At 34.8% G+C, this 17,692-nt stretch overlaps 1 protein-coding gene across 1 annotated transcript in view; it reads right to left on the bottom strand.

Annotated features, from left to right (window-relative positions):
• Positions 1–17,692, bottom strand: part of PKN2 (protein kinase N2) — a 129,517-nt gene that overhangs the window by 43,745 nt on the left and 68,080 nt on the right. The window contains exons 4-8 of the mRNA XM_059375312.1: positions 15,881–15,998; positions 15,412–15,557; positions 15,110–15,323; positions 2,133–2,318; positions 899–1,008 (exon numbers count right to left, since the gene is read on the bottom strand). Coding sequence (XP_059231295.1) covers positions 899–1,008; positions 2,133–2,318; positions 15,110–15,323; positions 15,412–15,557; positions 15,881–15,998 — 774 coding nt within the window. The remainder of the gene's footprint in view (positions 1–898; positions 1,009–2,132; positions 2,319–15,109; positions 15,324–15,411; positions 15,558–15,880; positions 15,999–17,692) is intronic.

Below are 17,692 nucleotides of genomic sequence, written 5' to 3'. Positions count from 1 at the left end.
CGAGAAATCACAAGTAGACAGAGAGGCAGCCAGAGAGAGAGAGAGAGGAAAACAGGCTCCCTGCTGAGCAGAGAGCCCGATGCGGGACTCGATCTCAGGACCCTGAGATCATGACCTGAGCCGAAGGCAGCGGCTTAACCCACTGAGCCACCCAGGCGCCCCTGGAAAAATATTTTTAAAGTAGAGGCTTCTAGAGCAATAATCACCACCTCACATCTTCATTAAACACTGTGAATCGGCTTTTACTAATATATATAATTTTAAAATGACAAATGTATCATCAACCTAAATACTAAATGATAAAAAGCTTGGTATCTTTCTTATTTTTTTAGGGAAAATTAGGGGTAAGTTCTAATATTTTCTTCCCACACCCCAATAGATGGATCAGAATCTAAATAATAAAGTTAGCACCATGGACTTGAATCTGCTGTGGACCAAATTTACTTCTGCTGGATTCTAAAGCTACGTATCTCATTCTAGCCATTCACATCATTCATGAAACACACGGAAGGCTGGGTAAGGGAGCACATCAGTGTATTTCAAATCCAGCTTTGATACTATAAACTACAAATGGTGAGTCAGAAGAATCACCTTAGTTGTTAGGGAGTGCATTACTAAAATAAATACATTTCAGTTTTAGCTCTCACTCGGTTGTCTTTTAGGTTCATACAAACTAGACATTTTCAAATCACTGCACAAGCAAAAGCTACTACAGCACTCTGATGTTCACCTCTGTTTTAAGGTAGACTTATATAATTCACCAGATGAGGAATGTCAAAAATACCTAGGTTCTTCGTTCATTGCGTTCAAACTTTTCTAAGTCTTCTAAAACAAAAAATGTACATTCAAAATGAATAACAATTATAATGAAGATTCAAGTAAAATGTTTTCATCTTACCCTGTCCAGTTCCAGTGTAAACTTTTGGTCCCATGACTGATTGGAAATGGGTTTCCAGCTCGTTTGACCAACCACAGTATTATCTAGCTTCAAAACTGCACACACGTCATCTGTAATTATAATTTGTAAACTTGCTTAAGTATTTTAAAACCTTTAAAACAGAAGTACCGCCGTTTAATAGCAACGAAAGAGTTATGATCCTCTGAAAGTAAGGTGTTTCTTTTGTTCCTTTTCTTTTTTGGGGTGGGGAGCAGAGATGCAGAGGGAGAAGGAGAAGAATCTTAAGCAGTCTCCATGCCCAGCGCAGAGCCTGACATGGGGCTCCATCTCACAACCCTAAGATCATGACCTGAGGAGGAACAAAGCGTGGGAGTCTTAAGCAACTGAGCCACCCACGTGCCACAAACGTAAGGGCTTTCTTAATCCTGAAGCTTTTGAGTTTTAAATGGCTACATTTTATATGTACATACATTCCCACTAGATACTCCCAATTTATCCTCTGTGTTTGAGAAAAACACAAAGATTAAATGCTATTTTGTATATGTATATTTGTATATAAATAGCAATCATCCAGTTTTTCAGCCTCTACACTTTTTATAGAGCTTGTTACCTCAGGCAATTTTTATTTTCATACTTTTCCTAAATCTCCGTCTTTATATAGGAAAGCACTGACATATTCACCTCTGTGCTCTATAGTAGAATGAATTATCACAGGCCTTTCCCTTCCACTCCCCAGTTACACCTTTATATCATAGTTTATAATTACATTTTAGAATGTCTCTCAAGTGTTTCATAAACCTGTTGCAGAATAACCTCCACCCTCTCCTCCATTTGTCTAATTGAGCTACTACCCTAGTAAATACGTTTGGTTCAGGGGTTATCAACATTTCAGTTAGTTTAGAAGTGTCATTATACCACTGAAAAATCAAGATGTAACAAATCCAATAGCCTCTGAACACTTTGTTTGGCATGAAGAGTGACACTTGATATTTCATTCTTCTAAAAGAATTAATGCTATATATCATTTAGTTTTCTAAGGTAATTTCAATAAACTTGGTTGCATTTGTTTTCCTGACAGGTATAGCTTTTAATGCTTTAAAATTAAATTATAGAAATCATAATTGTTAAGCTTTTCGTTCAACTTTGGCTCCTCCTACTGCTGTCCCCATTGCTAAATCTTTTGTATAGATCCTTTAATTTGTTATAGGAGCTTTAAAAAATCTGGTTACTGAACTGGATAAGTCGTCGGTTTTTAGGAGATTTCGACTACTTCCACTTTTACTTTTACTTGTTCTGCTCATGAATGATGATCTGGTTTCACTTGGGCTCCAACCAGGTAGTGCAACTGATGTTGCTTTTGACCGTCCAGGGACATTCTCTAGAATATCTTGACAGCCCATAAGACGAACTTCTAAAGTACCTGTTAGCATAAACAGATATCAAATAACAACATCAATTTTTAAAAAATATATTATTTATTAATTTGAGAGAGCAAGCAAGCACAAACGAGGGAGGGGGAAGAGGGAGAGGCAGACCTCCCATTGAGCAGGTAACCCAATGCAGACTGGATCCCAGGACCCTGAGACATGATCGATGCTGATGGCAAACATTAACTGCCTGAGCCACCCAGGTACCTTAGAACATCAATTCTTAATATAGAACTATGTCTTTGTTACCCATTCAGAAACAGTGGGAAGAAAAAAAAGATGTGCTAAAATAACAAAATCTCTGCTCCCAGAGGATCTGTGAGGTAATTAATCATAATCTTTCCTGTTTTAATTAGAGAAACCTATTGAAAATTCTTAATTAATACAATCATAAGAAATTTTATGGAAAGAACAACACCTCCCAAAAACTGTCTGCAGGGCATAAAACAAGTTATATAAACTTCTTATATATCTGAATACTCATTTGTATCATTTATATAATTACATGGAAGAATTACAGAATTGTTGCTAGACCATGTGAGAGGGGAAATATAAAGCTCAATAATATGCCTATTAAAATAAACATACAGAAATTAGAAACAAGGAAATCTGACTATGTGAAAAACAGTTGTGTTTAGTAGTTATGTAGTAAACATGGAAAAGGACTTTATAGGGTTTTTTGCATAAATAAACGGGTTTCTGGTCTATTTCAGATGTAAAATAATATTAACTTACATTTTAATAGTTAGAAAGTCAAATAATTATGGACTGTAATTATCAAAGCATAAAATAATTACAATTTCCTTAGGCAAATAAATACTAAAGGTGTTCAAATGAAAATGAGGAACTGCGAGGCCATCTAAAGATTTGGCTTTGTCATTCTTTGGGCTAGGCTTAGTATACTAGAATGTAAATATGGTGCTACAGTATTAAAATTTTAGATACTGCACAGAGAATAACATTTGAGGAAGAGTATTTCCTGGTTCCATTAAACTTAAATAATAAAAGCTTCACTTAATTTAAAAACTTTAATTATTTAAGGTAACCAAAGGACTTTTAACGAAGTAAAAAAGCATGGATTTATGCTCAACTCAAACTAAAAATAAAATTAAGCAAAATACGTGAAAAAAGTGCTAACGAAACTGGATGTCAGGCAATGAAGAACATATACTCAAGAGATGGGAAATAAATGAAATGAACCTTAAGATTGCTTGAGTTTACTGCCTTGAATACATCTAGGGCATAGTGCAGGAGGGGGAGCTCAGGTGCAGCCAAGTGTACTACCTGAGTTAAGGAGCTAGAACCGAGAGTACTGACACAGAACTGATCAAGGTGGCTAGAATTCACAGGCAGTATAAAAGAAAACAGCTCTCCAGACCTAAAACTAAGATGTGGGGAGGGTTCTCCTGATCAAGTATTCAGTCTTGCCCCAGTAGTAGAGAATAATAACCCTTAGACTAAATGATGTTCTCTTATGCATAACAAATATTAAAAGCAACACTGAGATCAAATTATTTATAGGTAATCTAACTGTGACCTAGAACAAAGTTCAAGACCATTTTCAAGAATACAAAAATATCCAGCACCCAGGAAGCTAAAACTCAATGTCTGGCATCTAAGCAGAGACTAACAGGCACATTTGTTTTCTATTGCTGGATTACCCATTACCAAAAATACAGTGGCTTAAAACGACACTTATTTATTACATCACAATTATGTAGGTCAGAGTCTACGCAAGTTGCCTGCACTCTCTACTAGAAATCTCACAAGGCTGAAATCATCATGTCTGCCAGGAAGGCTCTTGTCTGGAAGCTCTTAAGAATCTGCTTCCAAGCTTATTCAGGTTGTTGGAAGAACTCAGTTTGTAGCAGACATAGGATTGGGGTCCCTATTTCCTTGCTAGATGATGGTCCCTATTTCCTTGCTATTTCCTGTTCTTAAGGCCACCTGAATTCCTTACTATATGGCTGGCCCTCTCTTATCTTCAAGCCAACAAGGCACATAAAATCTTTTTCATGATTCAGACCTTTCTTCCTCATCTGCCACTGGCCGGAGAAGATTCTCTACTTCTGGGGGACTCGTGATCATGTTGGGACTACCCAGATCATTCCTCTTTATGTTAACTCAAAGTCAACTGATCAGTAACCTTAATCACACAGGCAAAATCCCCTGTCCCATAAACATAATACAGTCACTGGAGTAATACCTCACTGTATTCACAGGAGAGAGTTTCCAAAAATCATTCTTAAAATTCTGCCTACTCTACCAGGCAAAAAGATAAACACAAAAGTAAGACCCATAATAAGAAAAAAAAAATCAATTAAAAATCAATCTGAGGGGTGCCTGGGTGGCTCAGTGGGTTAAAGCCTCTGTCTTCGGCTCAGGTCATGATCCTAGGGTCCTGGGATCGAGCCCCACATCGGGCTCTCTGCTCAGTGGGGAGCCTGCTTCCCCCTCTCTCTCTGCCTGCCTCTCTACCTACTTGTGGCCTCTGTCTGTCAAATAAATAAAATCTTAAAAAAAAAATCAATCTGAAACAGATGTAAGGGTTAGGATTAGCAGATAAACACATTCACAGTTATTATAATTATATTCCATCTATTCAAAAAGTTAAATAGAGACATGGAATAAAAAAGATCCAGAACAAAATTTTAGAGATTAAAAACTGACATGTTTGAGATTTAAGGAAAAATACATTGGAATGGGACTGGTGGCAGATTATACATTGCAAAAAAAAGGCTAGTGAACTTGAAGCTATAGCAATGATACAGAAATGATCAAAAAAAAGAGACAGAAAGACTTGAGGGAAAAAAGAAAACAAAACAAAGCATATGTAAAACCGTGAGTTTTACTTCAATTGGCCCAATATATGTGCCATTTAGTCCCTGATAAAGAGCAGAGAGAATGGAAACAGAAATATATCTGAAAAAATAATAGCTTAAAATTTTCCATATTTGATATAAACTATAAACCCAGGAAGTACCCAAGAATTTCAATGAACACCATGCAAAAGAAAAATAAGTAAATTACATGAAAGCATACCATAACCTAATTTCTCAAAACAAATAATAAAGAGAAAATATTAAAAGTAACCAGGGGAAAAAAGACACATACAAAGATTAGGATGGCAGTAGATTTCTCATTAGAAACAGTGAAAGCAATACAGAGAAGCAACAACTTTAAAGTATTGAAGAAATGAACAAGCAAATAAACTGTGAACATAGAAATTCTAGACTCATTGAAAATACCTTTTTTTTTTAAAAAAAAGATTTTATTTATTTATTTGACAGAGATCACAAGTAGGCAGAGAGAGAGGTGGGGAAGCAGGCTCCCTGCCGGGCAGAAAGCCCGAGGCGGGGCTTGATCCCAGAACCCTGGGATCATGACCTGAGCCAAAGGCAGAGGCTTAACCCGCTGAGCCACCAGGCACCCCTGAAAATACCTTTCAAAAATGTAGACTTTTCAGATATAAAAATGGGTAAAGAATCCATTATCAGTAACTACTATAAGATCCAGACATATCATTTCTAGGTATTTACCCAACTGAAATGTACATTTACACAAAATCTGCACAAGATGTTATTAACAGCTATATCTGGAAAAAATACAGAATGGAAACAACTAAAATATCTATCATGGGTGAATGGATAAACAAACTCTGAAATATTCACACAACTGAATACTACCAATAGTAGAGAGGAATTATTGATAGAGGCAACACAGATGAATATCAAAGTAATTATTCAGAGTGAAAAAGGCCAGAAATTCCTCTCCCAAAAGAAAATAGTATATACTGTATGATTCCATTTATATAAAACTCCACATAATACAAACTAATAGCAAGTGACAGAATCTGGTCAGTGATTGCCTGAAGACGGATGTGGGTAGGAAGAACCTAAGAACAGGAAAGAGGGATTACACAGAGGCACACAAGGACACTTTAAGGAATGATGAAGATATTCATTATCTTGACTGTTGTGATGGTTAAAGAACTGTAAATTTATGACAAAAACCTTGAAGTTATACACTTCAAATAAAACTGGAGGAGGTTGATGATGGTGCCACAACTATATACATTTCCTAAAAATCCTAAAATTGTGTACTTAAAAGTAGTGAATTCTATGGTATGTAAATTATGTCTCAATAAAGTTACTAAAGATGGAGGGGGAAGCTTCAATTTCATGCTTGGTCAGGCTTTGGAAATCTTCTCTATTGTAAAGCGTTAAGACAGATTCATAGACAGAATTTTTATTTTATTTTAAAAAAACAACTTGTTGGCTTTGTGTGTTTTATTTGGATTTTTTTCTTAAACTGGCAAACTTAGCTCCTTTCCAATGTAAAAGCTTAGCTGCAGAAGTCCTCCTGGGGAATCTGAAAACATCTGGTTACTACTTTAAACCCTGGTAGCTTATTAAATATTTTAGTAATTTTAATATATCAGGAGATGACAATGCTCAGCACCTACTTTCACTCAGGAAAAAGAAATTGGAAGGGATTTAATATCTTTATTAAGCATCTAGAAATTTCTTTTATGAGGTGACACCGTTGCAATGGCAAACAACCATATTAGAAATAGCTTAAAATTATTTTATTTTTATAACCCACAATATGCAATTTTTAAAACAAGCAATCCAAGAAATAAATGTTTGTATCCATAAGCAGTAGCTATGAATTCCATTAGAACAAGTAAATCCTTTGAAAAACTATTTCATATCCATCTTACTAATTCAGTATTTCATCTTGGTACAACTAACATTTTTTTTAATTCTGAGGAAATCTTTCATAAAAACTAGCAAATGTCTCAAAATGCGGACCAAAAAATTCAATACCTTAGATCAAAATAGCACTACATTTGCAAATTTCAATTTATAAGCATACAATCACAAAAGAAATCAGAGTATAAATGAGACAAACCACAAATAATAGAATGCAGTGAGAAACTCAGGAGAGTAAATGTTCCTACTACCTGTCCATGATAATTCTTCATTGCGTCTAATCCTTTATTAAGGCCAATATTATTTCTCTTCCTAGTTACTCCATATTTAGTTTAAGGTTCATCAGGAATTATAAATAAGTTTCAGCAGGAATTTAAAAGAATTTTTGCAAAAACTGAAATTACTTAAGAATTGTAAGATACTTTCTTTTACACTGGTGATTTACATCACATTGAATATGGTTCAATAAGGCAATAAGAACTGGAAAAGATAAAATGGAAGAGGTTAAAGAACTGGGGAGAGGAGCCAACAAGCAGAAAAGGAAAAAAAATTTCCAGTCATATCAGATGGTTTTCTAAAACATGGCTTTATTACTCCTCTAGAAATATTTTTGGTTTCTAAATACTGACAACCATATTTTATCAATGAATCATTCAGAAACTCTCAAATATTATTGTGTTCAGCACTGAGCCATACAATGGCAAAACTTAAGTAGTAAGTACAGTTCCTTCTTTATCATCAAATAAACTTTACCAAGTATATCCTGAATCTATAAAGTGTCCAGGACTAGGGGTAGAATTACATGTAGGTAGATGATAAGGTCTTTGTTCCTCCCAGGTCTATACTGCAGTTCTGATTTTTAAAAATAGAGTAAGATGGATAATAAGGCAAGATATTAAGCAGGGAGTGTGCACAAACCAGTTTAATTGTGACAGAAGATTCATGGTAGGAATTATAGATGATGTGACTAGAAAGATATAATATTTAAAACAGTTCAAATAAAATGGGAGGGTTTGACCAAAGGTTCCCCAAGGCTTGTTTCATGGTACCCTAGTGTCTCGATTTTTTCACTGTGCTCCTAGTCTAAAAGATATACCTAACAGTTGTTTCCAAGGATATTGCAATATATTAATAATTATTTACAAAAATAATACACATAACTTGAAAGAAAAAGTAATCTTATTTCATTTGTAAATAACCATGGTTACTTCCTAATGGGATGTCTGCACCTACTAAGCACAATATAGCTAGCTTCTCAAACTCTGAAACTGGACTAGAAACCGCCACTTTCTTTTCTATTCCACACTGATTTTTCACATGGTATTGATTATCACAGCAATGCAGGCAAACCTGGCTTCATTACTGTATGACATCACTGAAAGGAAGATAGCTCTACCTCCTGCTGAAACTGTAACTACCTTGAATTAGTGGTTTAAATGGTAACCCTGCAAAGTGAAATAACACTGTGTTTCCCTCAAAAGGTTAAAATACCCCGTTGTACCCTGTGAATTCATTCTGGCATCCCAGGATGCCTCAGATTTAGAAACTCAATTTGGTAACTGCAGGTTTAGACTGAAACTAATAGTGGCAACAACTCGTTTAACCATAAATTTGTCCTTCAAGTTTTAATATAGAAGTCTGCCATAATATAAAACTGATCAATGATATTCAAAGCTACTAGAATATGACAGTATGCTATGCAATTCCGAAGAACAGCTTCACATCTTTAAAATATTGAAGGACATTATTTTTAAGGAAAAGCCCTCACTGACACTGCTAATTTAAGGATTTCTAAGGGCGACAGAAGTCAGTGTAACAAAAATATGTCACATTCATGTGGACCACAAAAACCTTTGTAGCTGATGGTCAGAGAAAATGGTGGAGTAGCAAAGTCTATAGGCACTTTCTTCACAGAAACATAGGAAACAAACTAACTAAAAGTTAGCAAAAACAGAATAAACTGTATGAGATATCTACAAAATAGTTAAGGGTTTACTGCAACCAAGCAAATGGTTAATAAAAAAAGCAATGAATACTCAATGGGAGAGTTCTGTCGCATTTTAACTTACCTTTGCCTCATCTTCCCCCTACCTAAATGGCTTGGTGATGGTCTTCAATATAGCAATCTACAGAGAAAAATTCATTCTCAAGGACATATGATTGTCTGCTCTGACCTAACTGAGGGCTCCTTAAGGGACTAACACAAAGGCATGTTTTTTGTTTTTGACTGGTTTTTTGCTTAACTAGGAAATTGCTCAGGACAGAGAAATAGCTAAGTGGAAAGCATTTAACAGCAAATGAACTAGTCACTGCAGCCTGGGGACAAGGATATCAATTGGGACAAACAATAAGATATCCCAAAAAGTCCTGGAAGAGAATATAGGAAGCGAGATGTTTTGAATAACAAGGGGTTTGCAATGCTTCCACTGGGAAACTAGAAGGCAAGGAAGAAACAGAAGACATCCTCAGAAAAGACCCAAAAAAGCCCTAAGCTCTCACATCTGGCTGATCTCCAAGTTCTGTGTGAGCAATGGCAGAGTTGTTAAAAATGTCTTGGTAACCACTGAGAATATGCCCCAGCACACAAGCACAGAGCTCAGATGCAAAAGCAGGGCTTTTTTTTTTCTTTTTCTTTTTGCCTACATGCATTAAATATCTGTCAAAATGCTAGCTGACCACTAATTTAATGGAGACTTCTATGACCACACATGACAATAAATACAATCTTTACAAAATAGCTTATAAAAGCCCCTAACAACTACATCCCACACAAACAAGAAATTCTAGAGAAGGGGAGTATCTTTCAGAGTTACACATTATAATATTCATAATATTCAGTTTTTAATAGGAAATGATGATACAAGGCAGAAAACAGAATATGGCTAATTAACAAGAAAGGCAGAAATTAACAGAAACTGAGGAAGCCAAGACATGGGATTTACTGACAAGGACTTTATATCAACTTTCAAAGGACTACCTGCCACCCCCCACAAAAAAAAACCCAAAACAAAAACAAATGAAAACAAAATCCAAAACAAACAAATGAAAGAATGGTGTTTTGGCAAATAGAGGATATTAAGAAAGATACAGAATTATTTATAAAAAAGAATCAAATGAAATTCTAGAGCAGGAAAGTATAGCACTGAATAAAAAATTTACTAGAGAAGTTCAATAGTAGATCTGAGCAGGCAGAAGAACTGGCAAATGTGAAGAATGGTCAATTAAAAGTACCCAGTCATAGGAACAAAGAGGGGAAAAAAAACAAAACAAAAATGAAGAGGAGTGGATATAATTCTGTTATTGAAGCGACTGGGTAACGAGTGTCATTGCATTAAGAGGTATACTGATAAAAATCATAGCCTACTTTTTATAATAGAAAAATAGACACAAGAAGAAAACATTTTTAAAGATCTGAAAGAAAGAAAAAATACATCCACTAATAATTTTCTTAAAACATGAAGCTGAAAAATACAGGAAAAAGGTGAAAGAATGACACTCTAGCACAGCATCATTACAATAAATGCTAAAAGAAATTTTATAGCCAAAGGGAAATAATAATAGAGAAAATCTCAAGTACAAGAAGAGGAAATGAAAACAGAAAGAATAAATGGGTCATTAAATACATAGGACAATGTCTTGTTTTCTGAAAAAATAAACTCAAAAAATGAGTGATATCTATAAAGCTTTTAGCTCTCTAGGGAAAACAATACTCAAGGATGATGATTTTTAAGGCATATGTAGAAGTAAAATATATTGTAAGAATACAAAAGGGTAGAATGAAAGGATTTGAAAAAAAATTTTTTAAAGATTTTATTTATGTATTTATTTGTCAGATAGAGAGAGTGAGAGCACAAGCAAGCAGAGTGGCAGGCAGAGGCAGAGAGAGAAGCAGGCTCCCCACTGATCAAAGAACCCAAAGTGGGATTTGATACCAGGACCCTGGGATCATGACCCGAGCCGAAGGCAGAGGCCCAACCAACTAAGCCACCCAGGTGTCCCGAAAATATTTCTTCATAAAGATTTTAAACTGTTTTGGAGGTAAGAGAGCATAATGTGATCACAGGCTGTAATAAGTTCAATATGCATACTAGATTCCCTAAAGAAAGCAATAAATACACACACACACAAAACTTAAAAGGCTGTTATGGGAGATGAAATGGAAAAATAGAAGGTTTGTTTCAGGAAGAACTACAAATGGCAGGAAAGATGCTATTCAAAAATCAAGACTGTACAGTAAATATGTATCAAAAATAATATTATATTAAAAGGAAAGTTTATAAAGGGCACATGGAAACTTTTGGGGGTATATCAAAAATTATCAAATTGTACTCATCAAATGTGTACAATTCTATTTACATAAAGCTGTTTAAAAAAGGGGGGAGGAAAAAAGGTGGGGGGAGGAATATGACAGACTAACAACTTCAATAAGATTTTCAGGGTAGATAAAAAGAAAAGAGTAACCAATATAATGTATATTAAATATGTCACTTCAAGTAAAAAAAAAAGATTGAAAATGAAAGGATGGAAAAAATTCTTGCTAGGTTACATTAGGTATTAGAAGGGTAATGTGGCTCTAATAATATTAGACAAAGTAAACTGTATGTCTGAGTATTTTCAGAGATGGAGTATTTGTAATGATAAAAGAGTAATTCATTAATAAGATAAAACAACACTAAATGGGTATGCTCCTAATTAAAAACAAAACAAAATAAAAAGCAGGAAGTAAAACAATGAAACTAAAGATGGTCTGTAACTGACTTAACCAATTTGACTTCTGGCTTAGTAACTTAAAAAGACCCTTATGAGAAGCTTCTTTCTGAGCTCTACTAAAGTCAGGCTTTTGAGAGAAATCTTGACAGTTTCAAACCAGAGAGACACGATTCATGTTTGTGGACAGAGCTCACAGGAGTTTGCTGGTCGGAAGACTCTGACTTCTGATGCTTTCCTCACCCTTCTAATTTCTGAAGGCCATGGAAGCTGATGTGTGCTTTTGTGTTTACCTCCATCTCTGGGTCCACAAAATGTCTGTACATCAATAAACATTTGTTCTTTTTATAAAGAAATACTGAACAGAAACAAAGTCACCTCTGGAATACCATGAAGAATACAGACACACACACTATGGGAGTTTCAGGAGAGAAGAGAGATAAAGTGGCAGAAAAAATATGTGAAGAATTAATGTCTGAAAATATCCCAAATTTGATGAAGGACATGAATCTACACATTAAGAAGCTCAAGGAATCCAAACAAAGTAAACTCTAAGAGATTACTATTTAAGACATACTATAACCAAACTGTGAAAAAAACCAAGGACAGAGAAATCTTACAAAATAGCAAGGGACGAGCAAGTCACCACTTAAAAGGAATCCTCAGTAAGAATAAAAGCTGATTTTTCATCAGAAAGCACAAAGGCCAGAAGAGACTGGAATGACATATGTAAAGTAATGAAAGAAAAAACTGTCAACCAAGTTTTCCACATATCACAAAACTAACCTTCAAAAATAAAAGATTCCCAGAAAAATCAAAGTTAAGGGAGTTTGTAACTAGTAGATCTGCCCAGAAGTGCTAAAATAAGTCATTCGGATTGAAATGAAAGGACATTTAGACAGTAACTTGAAATTGGGAGAAAAAAAAAATACCAGTGAAACTAACTACACAGGTAAATATAAGAGCCAGCAATACTGTTTCTGATCGTAACTCTTTGTTTCCTTTTTTACTTCAAAGACAGATGCATAAAACAGTACTTATAATGTGATCTAATGGGCACACAGTATATAAACATGTAATCTATGATACAACAACAACATAAAGACAGGGAGACACAGCTATATAGGAGTGGAGTTTTTGTAGGCTATTGAAGGTAAAGTGGTAAAGACTCATAAATTCAGGATATTAATCACCACGGAAACCACTGAGAACAGAACTAAAAAATACACAGTAAAGGAAACAAGGGAACCAAGAAGGTAAACTAGAAAAATTTAAAAACAAAAGAAAGCAGTATCAGAAGAATTCAGGGGGGAAAAAAAGATTAAGACCTGTAGAAAACAAATAACAAAATGGCAGAAGTAAGCCTTTTTGTTGTATAATAAAGGATTTGGCTGGGTTTTGTTCATGGCTCCTGGGAGCAAACCTTTAAATCATTGCTATTTCCCCAGTGACAACAGTGTCTTCATTTCTTAGTGGGTCCCTCAGACCTCAGATGGGTTTATACTAACAAAGTGATTCATGATGGGACCCTACACAGTTTTTGGATGGGGGCTAGCTATGCCAGAAATACAACCATATGGTTAGAGGGGTGGTGCCACGTAATATTAATCTGACCTCCTGACCTTCAGAGAGGGGTGGGGAACTAGACACTGATTTCAATCAAGTGGCTGAATCACTCACCAGTGGCAGGTCACTCCCACATAATAAAGCCAAAATAAAAACTGTGGATACTCCCAGTAGAATGAGATTCCTGGTTGGTGACAGAAACTGATACACACTGAGAACTAGGAAGCTTCACATCTGGGACCCCCAGATCTTTCATGTATCTTTTCTAATTTATATTTTTAACAAGTAATAACACTATCATTATAAACACAGAGCTTTCTTGATTTCTTTGAGTTGTTCTATAAAATTATTGAGCCTGAGGTGGCAGTGGAAATCCCTGATTTGTAGCCTGTTCGTCAAAAGTGTGGATAGTTGGGGAAACTCCAAGCTTACAACTTGTGTTGGAAAGGAGGGCAGTCTTGTGGGGGACTGCGCCATTAACTTATAAAATCTGACCCAACTCTAGGTAGTTAGCATCAGAATTGCATTGCCACATAAGTAATTACCTTAAATGTACATGGATTACACTGTTCAAGTAAAAGGGAGAGACTGGCAGAACTGATTAAAAAAACATAATTATAGGCTATCTAAAAGGGCTTATTTTAGATCCAAAGACCCAAACAGATTAAAAATGAATGGGCAAGAAAAGATATTCAGTGCAAATAATAATAAGGAAAAGAAAGCTGGGATGGCTAGACTATTATCAGACAAAATAGACTTTCAATCCAAAATTATTACAGGAGACAAAGAAGGACATTACATTTTGATAAAACAGTCAATCCATCAAGAAGATATAAAAATATTACAAACATGTCATGTGCACTTAACAACAGAACCCAAAAATACATGAAGCAAACAATTACATAATTAAAAGGAGAAATAGGCACACAAAATAATTAGAGATTGCCCCACTTTCAATAATGGACCCATGAAAATGGAAATAATAAGAATAAAAAAATGGAAAAGTATTGGTAAGGATATGTGCTCTTGGGAACATAAAATGATAAATGACATAAAATGATGATGCTGCCATTGTGGAAAAGTCTGACCACTCCTCAAAAATATAAACACAAAATTATCGTGACCTGCTAATTATACTCCTAGGTATATACCCAAAATAAGTGAAAACAGATGTTTCAAAAAAACAAAAACAAAACCAAAAAAACCCTAAACACAAATGTTCATAACAACACTATTCACAACTGTTAACAGGTGGAAATAACCCAAACAATCCAAATATCCACCCACTGATGAATGGATAAACAAAACTCAGTATAAATCCACATACAAAGGAATATTATTTATCATAAAAAGGAATGAAATACTGGTATATGCTACAAGAACAAAGCTTGAGACTAGAACACTAAGTGAAAGAAGTCAGACACGGAAGGCCACAAATTATGTAATTCTACATAATTATGTAATATCTAGAAGACAAATCTATACAGAGAGAAAGTCAATAGTGGTTGCCAGAGGCTGGGGGTATGGGGAGTAACTACTTAATGGGTACAGGGTTTCCTTTTAGGATGATGAAAATGTTTTGGAACTACAAAGTGATTATGGTTACACAACACTGTAAATAAATACTTCTGAACTGTATATTTTTAAATAGTTAAAATAATAAATTTTATGTGATGTGTAAATTATCACAATGTTTTAAAAATCTGGGCATACTTTCTTATTCATTTATTAAACCAGGACCAGATGTAGACACAGAAGAAGGAATCAAAAATAATTAGGAGATGTACACAACCTACCTGTTAGTGCTGCTGGTTTGGATAGTGTACTATATTGGTTTTGTGTGGATATCATACTTTGACGTGGACTTAGTGTTGGTGATGCAACAAGTGAAAGCTCCTCAATAATAATACTGCTTTTGGGATGATTCTTGGGAAGTTCATTTAATCTTTGTTCTAATGAATACTTCAAAAGGTCCAACTTCTGACTTGATTCATTAAATCTTGCTTGGGCCTTGAACAGGGAAAAGACAATTGTTATTTAAATAATTACATTCTTTGATTAATATATTTATTAAGTTAAAATATTTATTTAAAATTACTTCTGAAAGTGCTTTTCTGTCTGTTACTTTTCCTGAGCCAAGTAATTTCATTACATTCTTTGCACCTTCTGCTACTGCAAACTCTATCCTAAAATGATGCCTTAATTCTTCCATCCGAAGTTCAAGAGGACTTATGACAGGTTTTGCTAGAGGGGAAAAAAAAAAAATGTAATTGAACCATTTATTTGGTATTTTCATGTGAAGTGATTAGAATTCATGAACAAAAAATTTCCTACGACTTAAAAGTTACTTATTAAGTCAATAAACACTCAAGTAATACTTAATAGATACAATGTTGAAATAAAAAGCCTACCATTTTAGCCACTAAAACTCAAAGATAAAAACTAAACATCAAGAAACATAATGCTTCCTCCTCCTTAACTTTGAACTACTGCTTCTCTCCTACTTAACATTTATTAAGCACCATGCCCATAATAATAAGAATGACAATTTATCTCTATTCCATCACCATTATCAAAAGCCAATTCATTGGTCTGGACTGCCTGAAGAATCTGCATTCGAATCACTTCTATTTTTGTCTTGCTGTCCTGGAGCAATTGCTGAGCTGTGCCATGGAGTTTCCGATCCTATTAAAATAAGTTTGAAAAGGCAAGCAGGTGAAAAGACAAAACTTTTTCATAACTCCTAAGTCAGATCAAATGATTATCAGCAAGTGAAAAAACAGAGTTAAAAGAACACTTGTATGTAGATATACTTATTTTAAATATAAATAGATATACCTGTAGATACATTTATTTTAAAAAGCCACCAAACTGTTAGCACTATAAATGAGAAAAACAACTCCATAAATTAGGATAATTTGAGTGAAAGCAAGTGAATTTTGCTACTGTTTAAAAAACTCCAAATTCACATTTGTAATTTTCTCTTTTCCTGCTTTACACAAAATATAAAGAATTTTCCCAGACCATGGTCAGTAATTCTCATACTCAGAAGCACTGTATGTGACAGAGATGCCTCAGTGACTAGGCCTGAACATTTTGAAAACCTCTTCCTCTCCCATAACAATACATTTACAATCTTCCGGTGTTTCACATAGGAAGGCAAATTTTTAAAACTAATCATAGATGGTATCTGTGATAAATCTGAGAAAGGAAACAAGAAACAGCATTTGTCAACATTAGTGAGATAATGAGAAAGGTTTCTTGAAATTCTTGAATGTCAAAAAAAAAGACTGTCTCAATAAAGTAAGAGGGAATTATAGTGAGTACACCTCTTTTACTTCTTTTAACTTCAAGAAAGGTGAATTTCATGAAATAATGTTACTATCATACTTCAGATTAGTTTCAGTAACAATGAATGCTACTAACAGAGAGTCACAAAAACTTACCATTTTTGGAACTGTGGTCAGCTAAATAACGATCCACCCAAAGATGTCCATGTCCTAATCCTAGAACCTTACAAATGTTACCTTACATGGCAAAGGGGGACTAAGAGAGCAGATGGAATTAAGGTTGTTAATTGCCCAAACTTAAAATACAGAGATCATTTCCTGGATTTATCCAGGTAGACCCAAAGTAATCACAAGGCTCCTTAAATGTAGAAGAGAAGGCAGAAGAAGAGGGCAGAGTAATGTGAGAACTCTACACACTGCTGTTGACTTCAAAGACTGAGAAGAGGGCCATAAGCCAAGAAATGTGGGCAGCCTCTGGATGCTAGAAAGAGCAAGGAAACAAATTATCCTCTACCTCCTTCAGAAGGGAATGCAGCTTTGCCAATGCCTGATTTTTAATTCAGTGAGATCATTGAGACTTCTCAATTACAAAACTGTAAAATAATAAAGTTATGTCGTTTTAAGCCACTAAATTTATGATGATTTATTGCAGCAGCCATAGAAAATAAAACAGTAATTTCTTCCAAAAATTTCATATGTAACTAGTAACAGAAGTTAATACCATCTCCTGGTTAGTTATATTAGTTGTCAAAGTCTAGTGGTTTTCAATCCACAAAAAAAGAAATGATAAGCTATGCATCAAGTTAGGAAACATTTATTCACAAGAAAGGCTAATTTTTGCTTATTATTTAGGCATCTCTACTTTTATCACCAAGGCAGTCAGTACTGGTTTGGAAATAAAATAGGATAAATCAACCTATATTCTCTGGAAGAGTTCAAGCCTGGTCTCTAGCTTCTAAGCTAGTGATAAGTATCAGGTGTGCAGCATCATTTCAATAAAAATACACACAAGTATATGATGACACTGAAAAAAGGGGAGGGTGAAGATGTGCGGTGAGACAGACAATGACAACATTATATAAGGAAAAA

Source organism: Mustela nigripes, chromosome 14, assembly GCF_022355385.1.
Source record: "Mustela nigripes isolate SB6536 chromosome 14, MUSNIG.SB6536, whole genome shotgun sequence".
Lineage (NCBI taxonomy): Eukaryota > Metazoa > Chordata > Mammalia > Carnivora > Mustelidae > Mustela > Mustela nigripes.
This window is presented reverse-complemented; position numbering and strand designations above follow the sequence as displayed.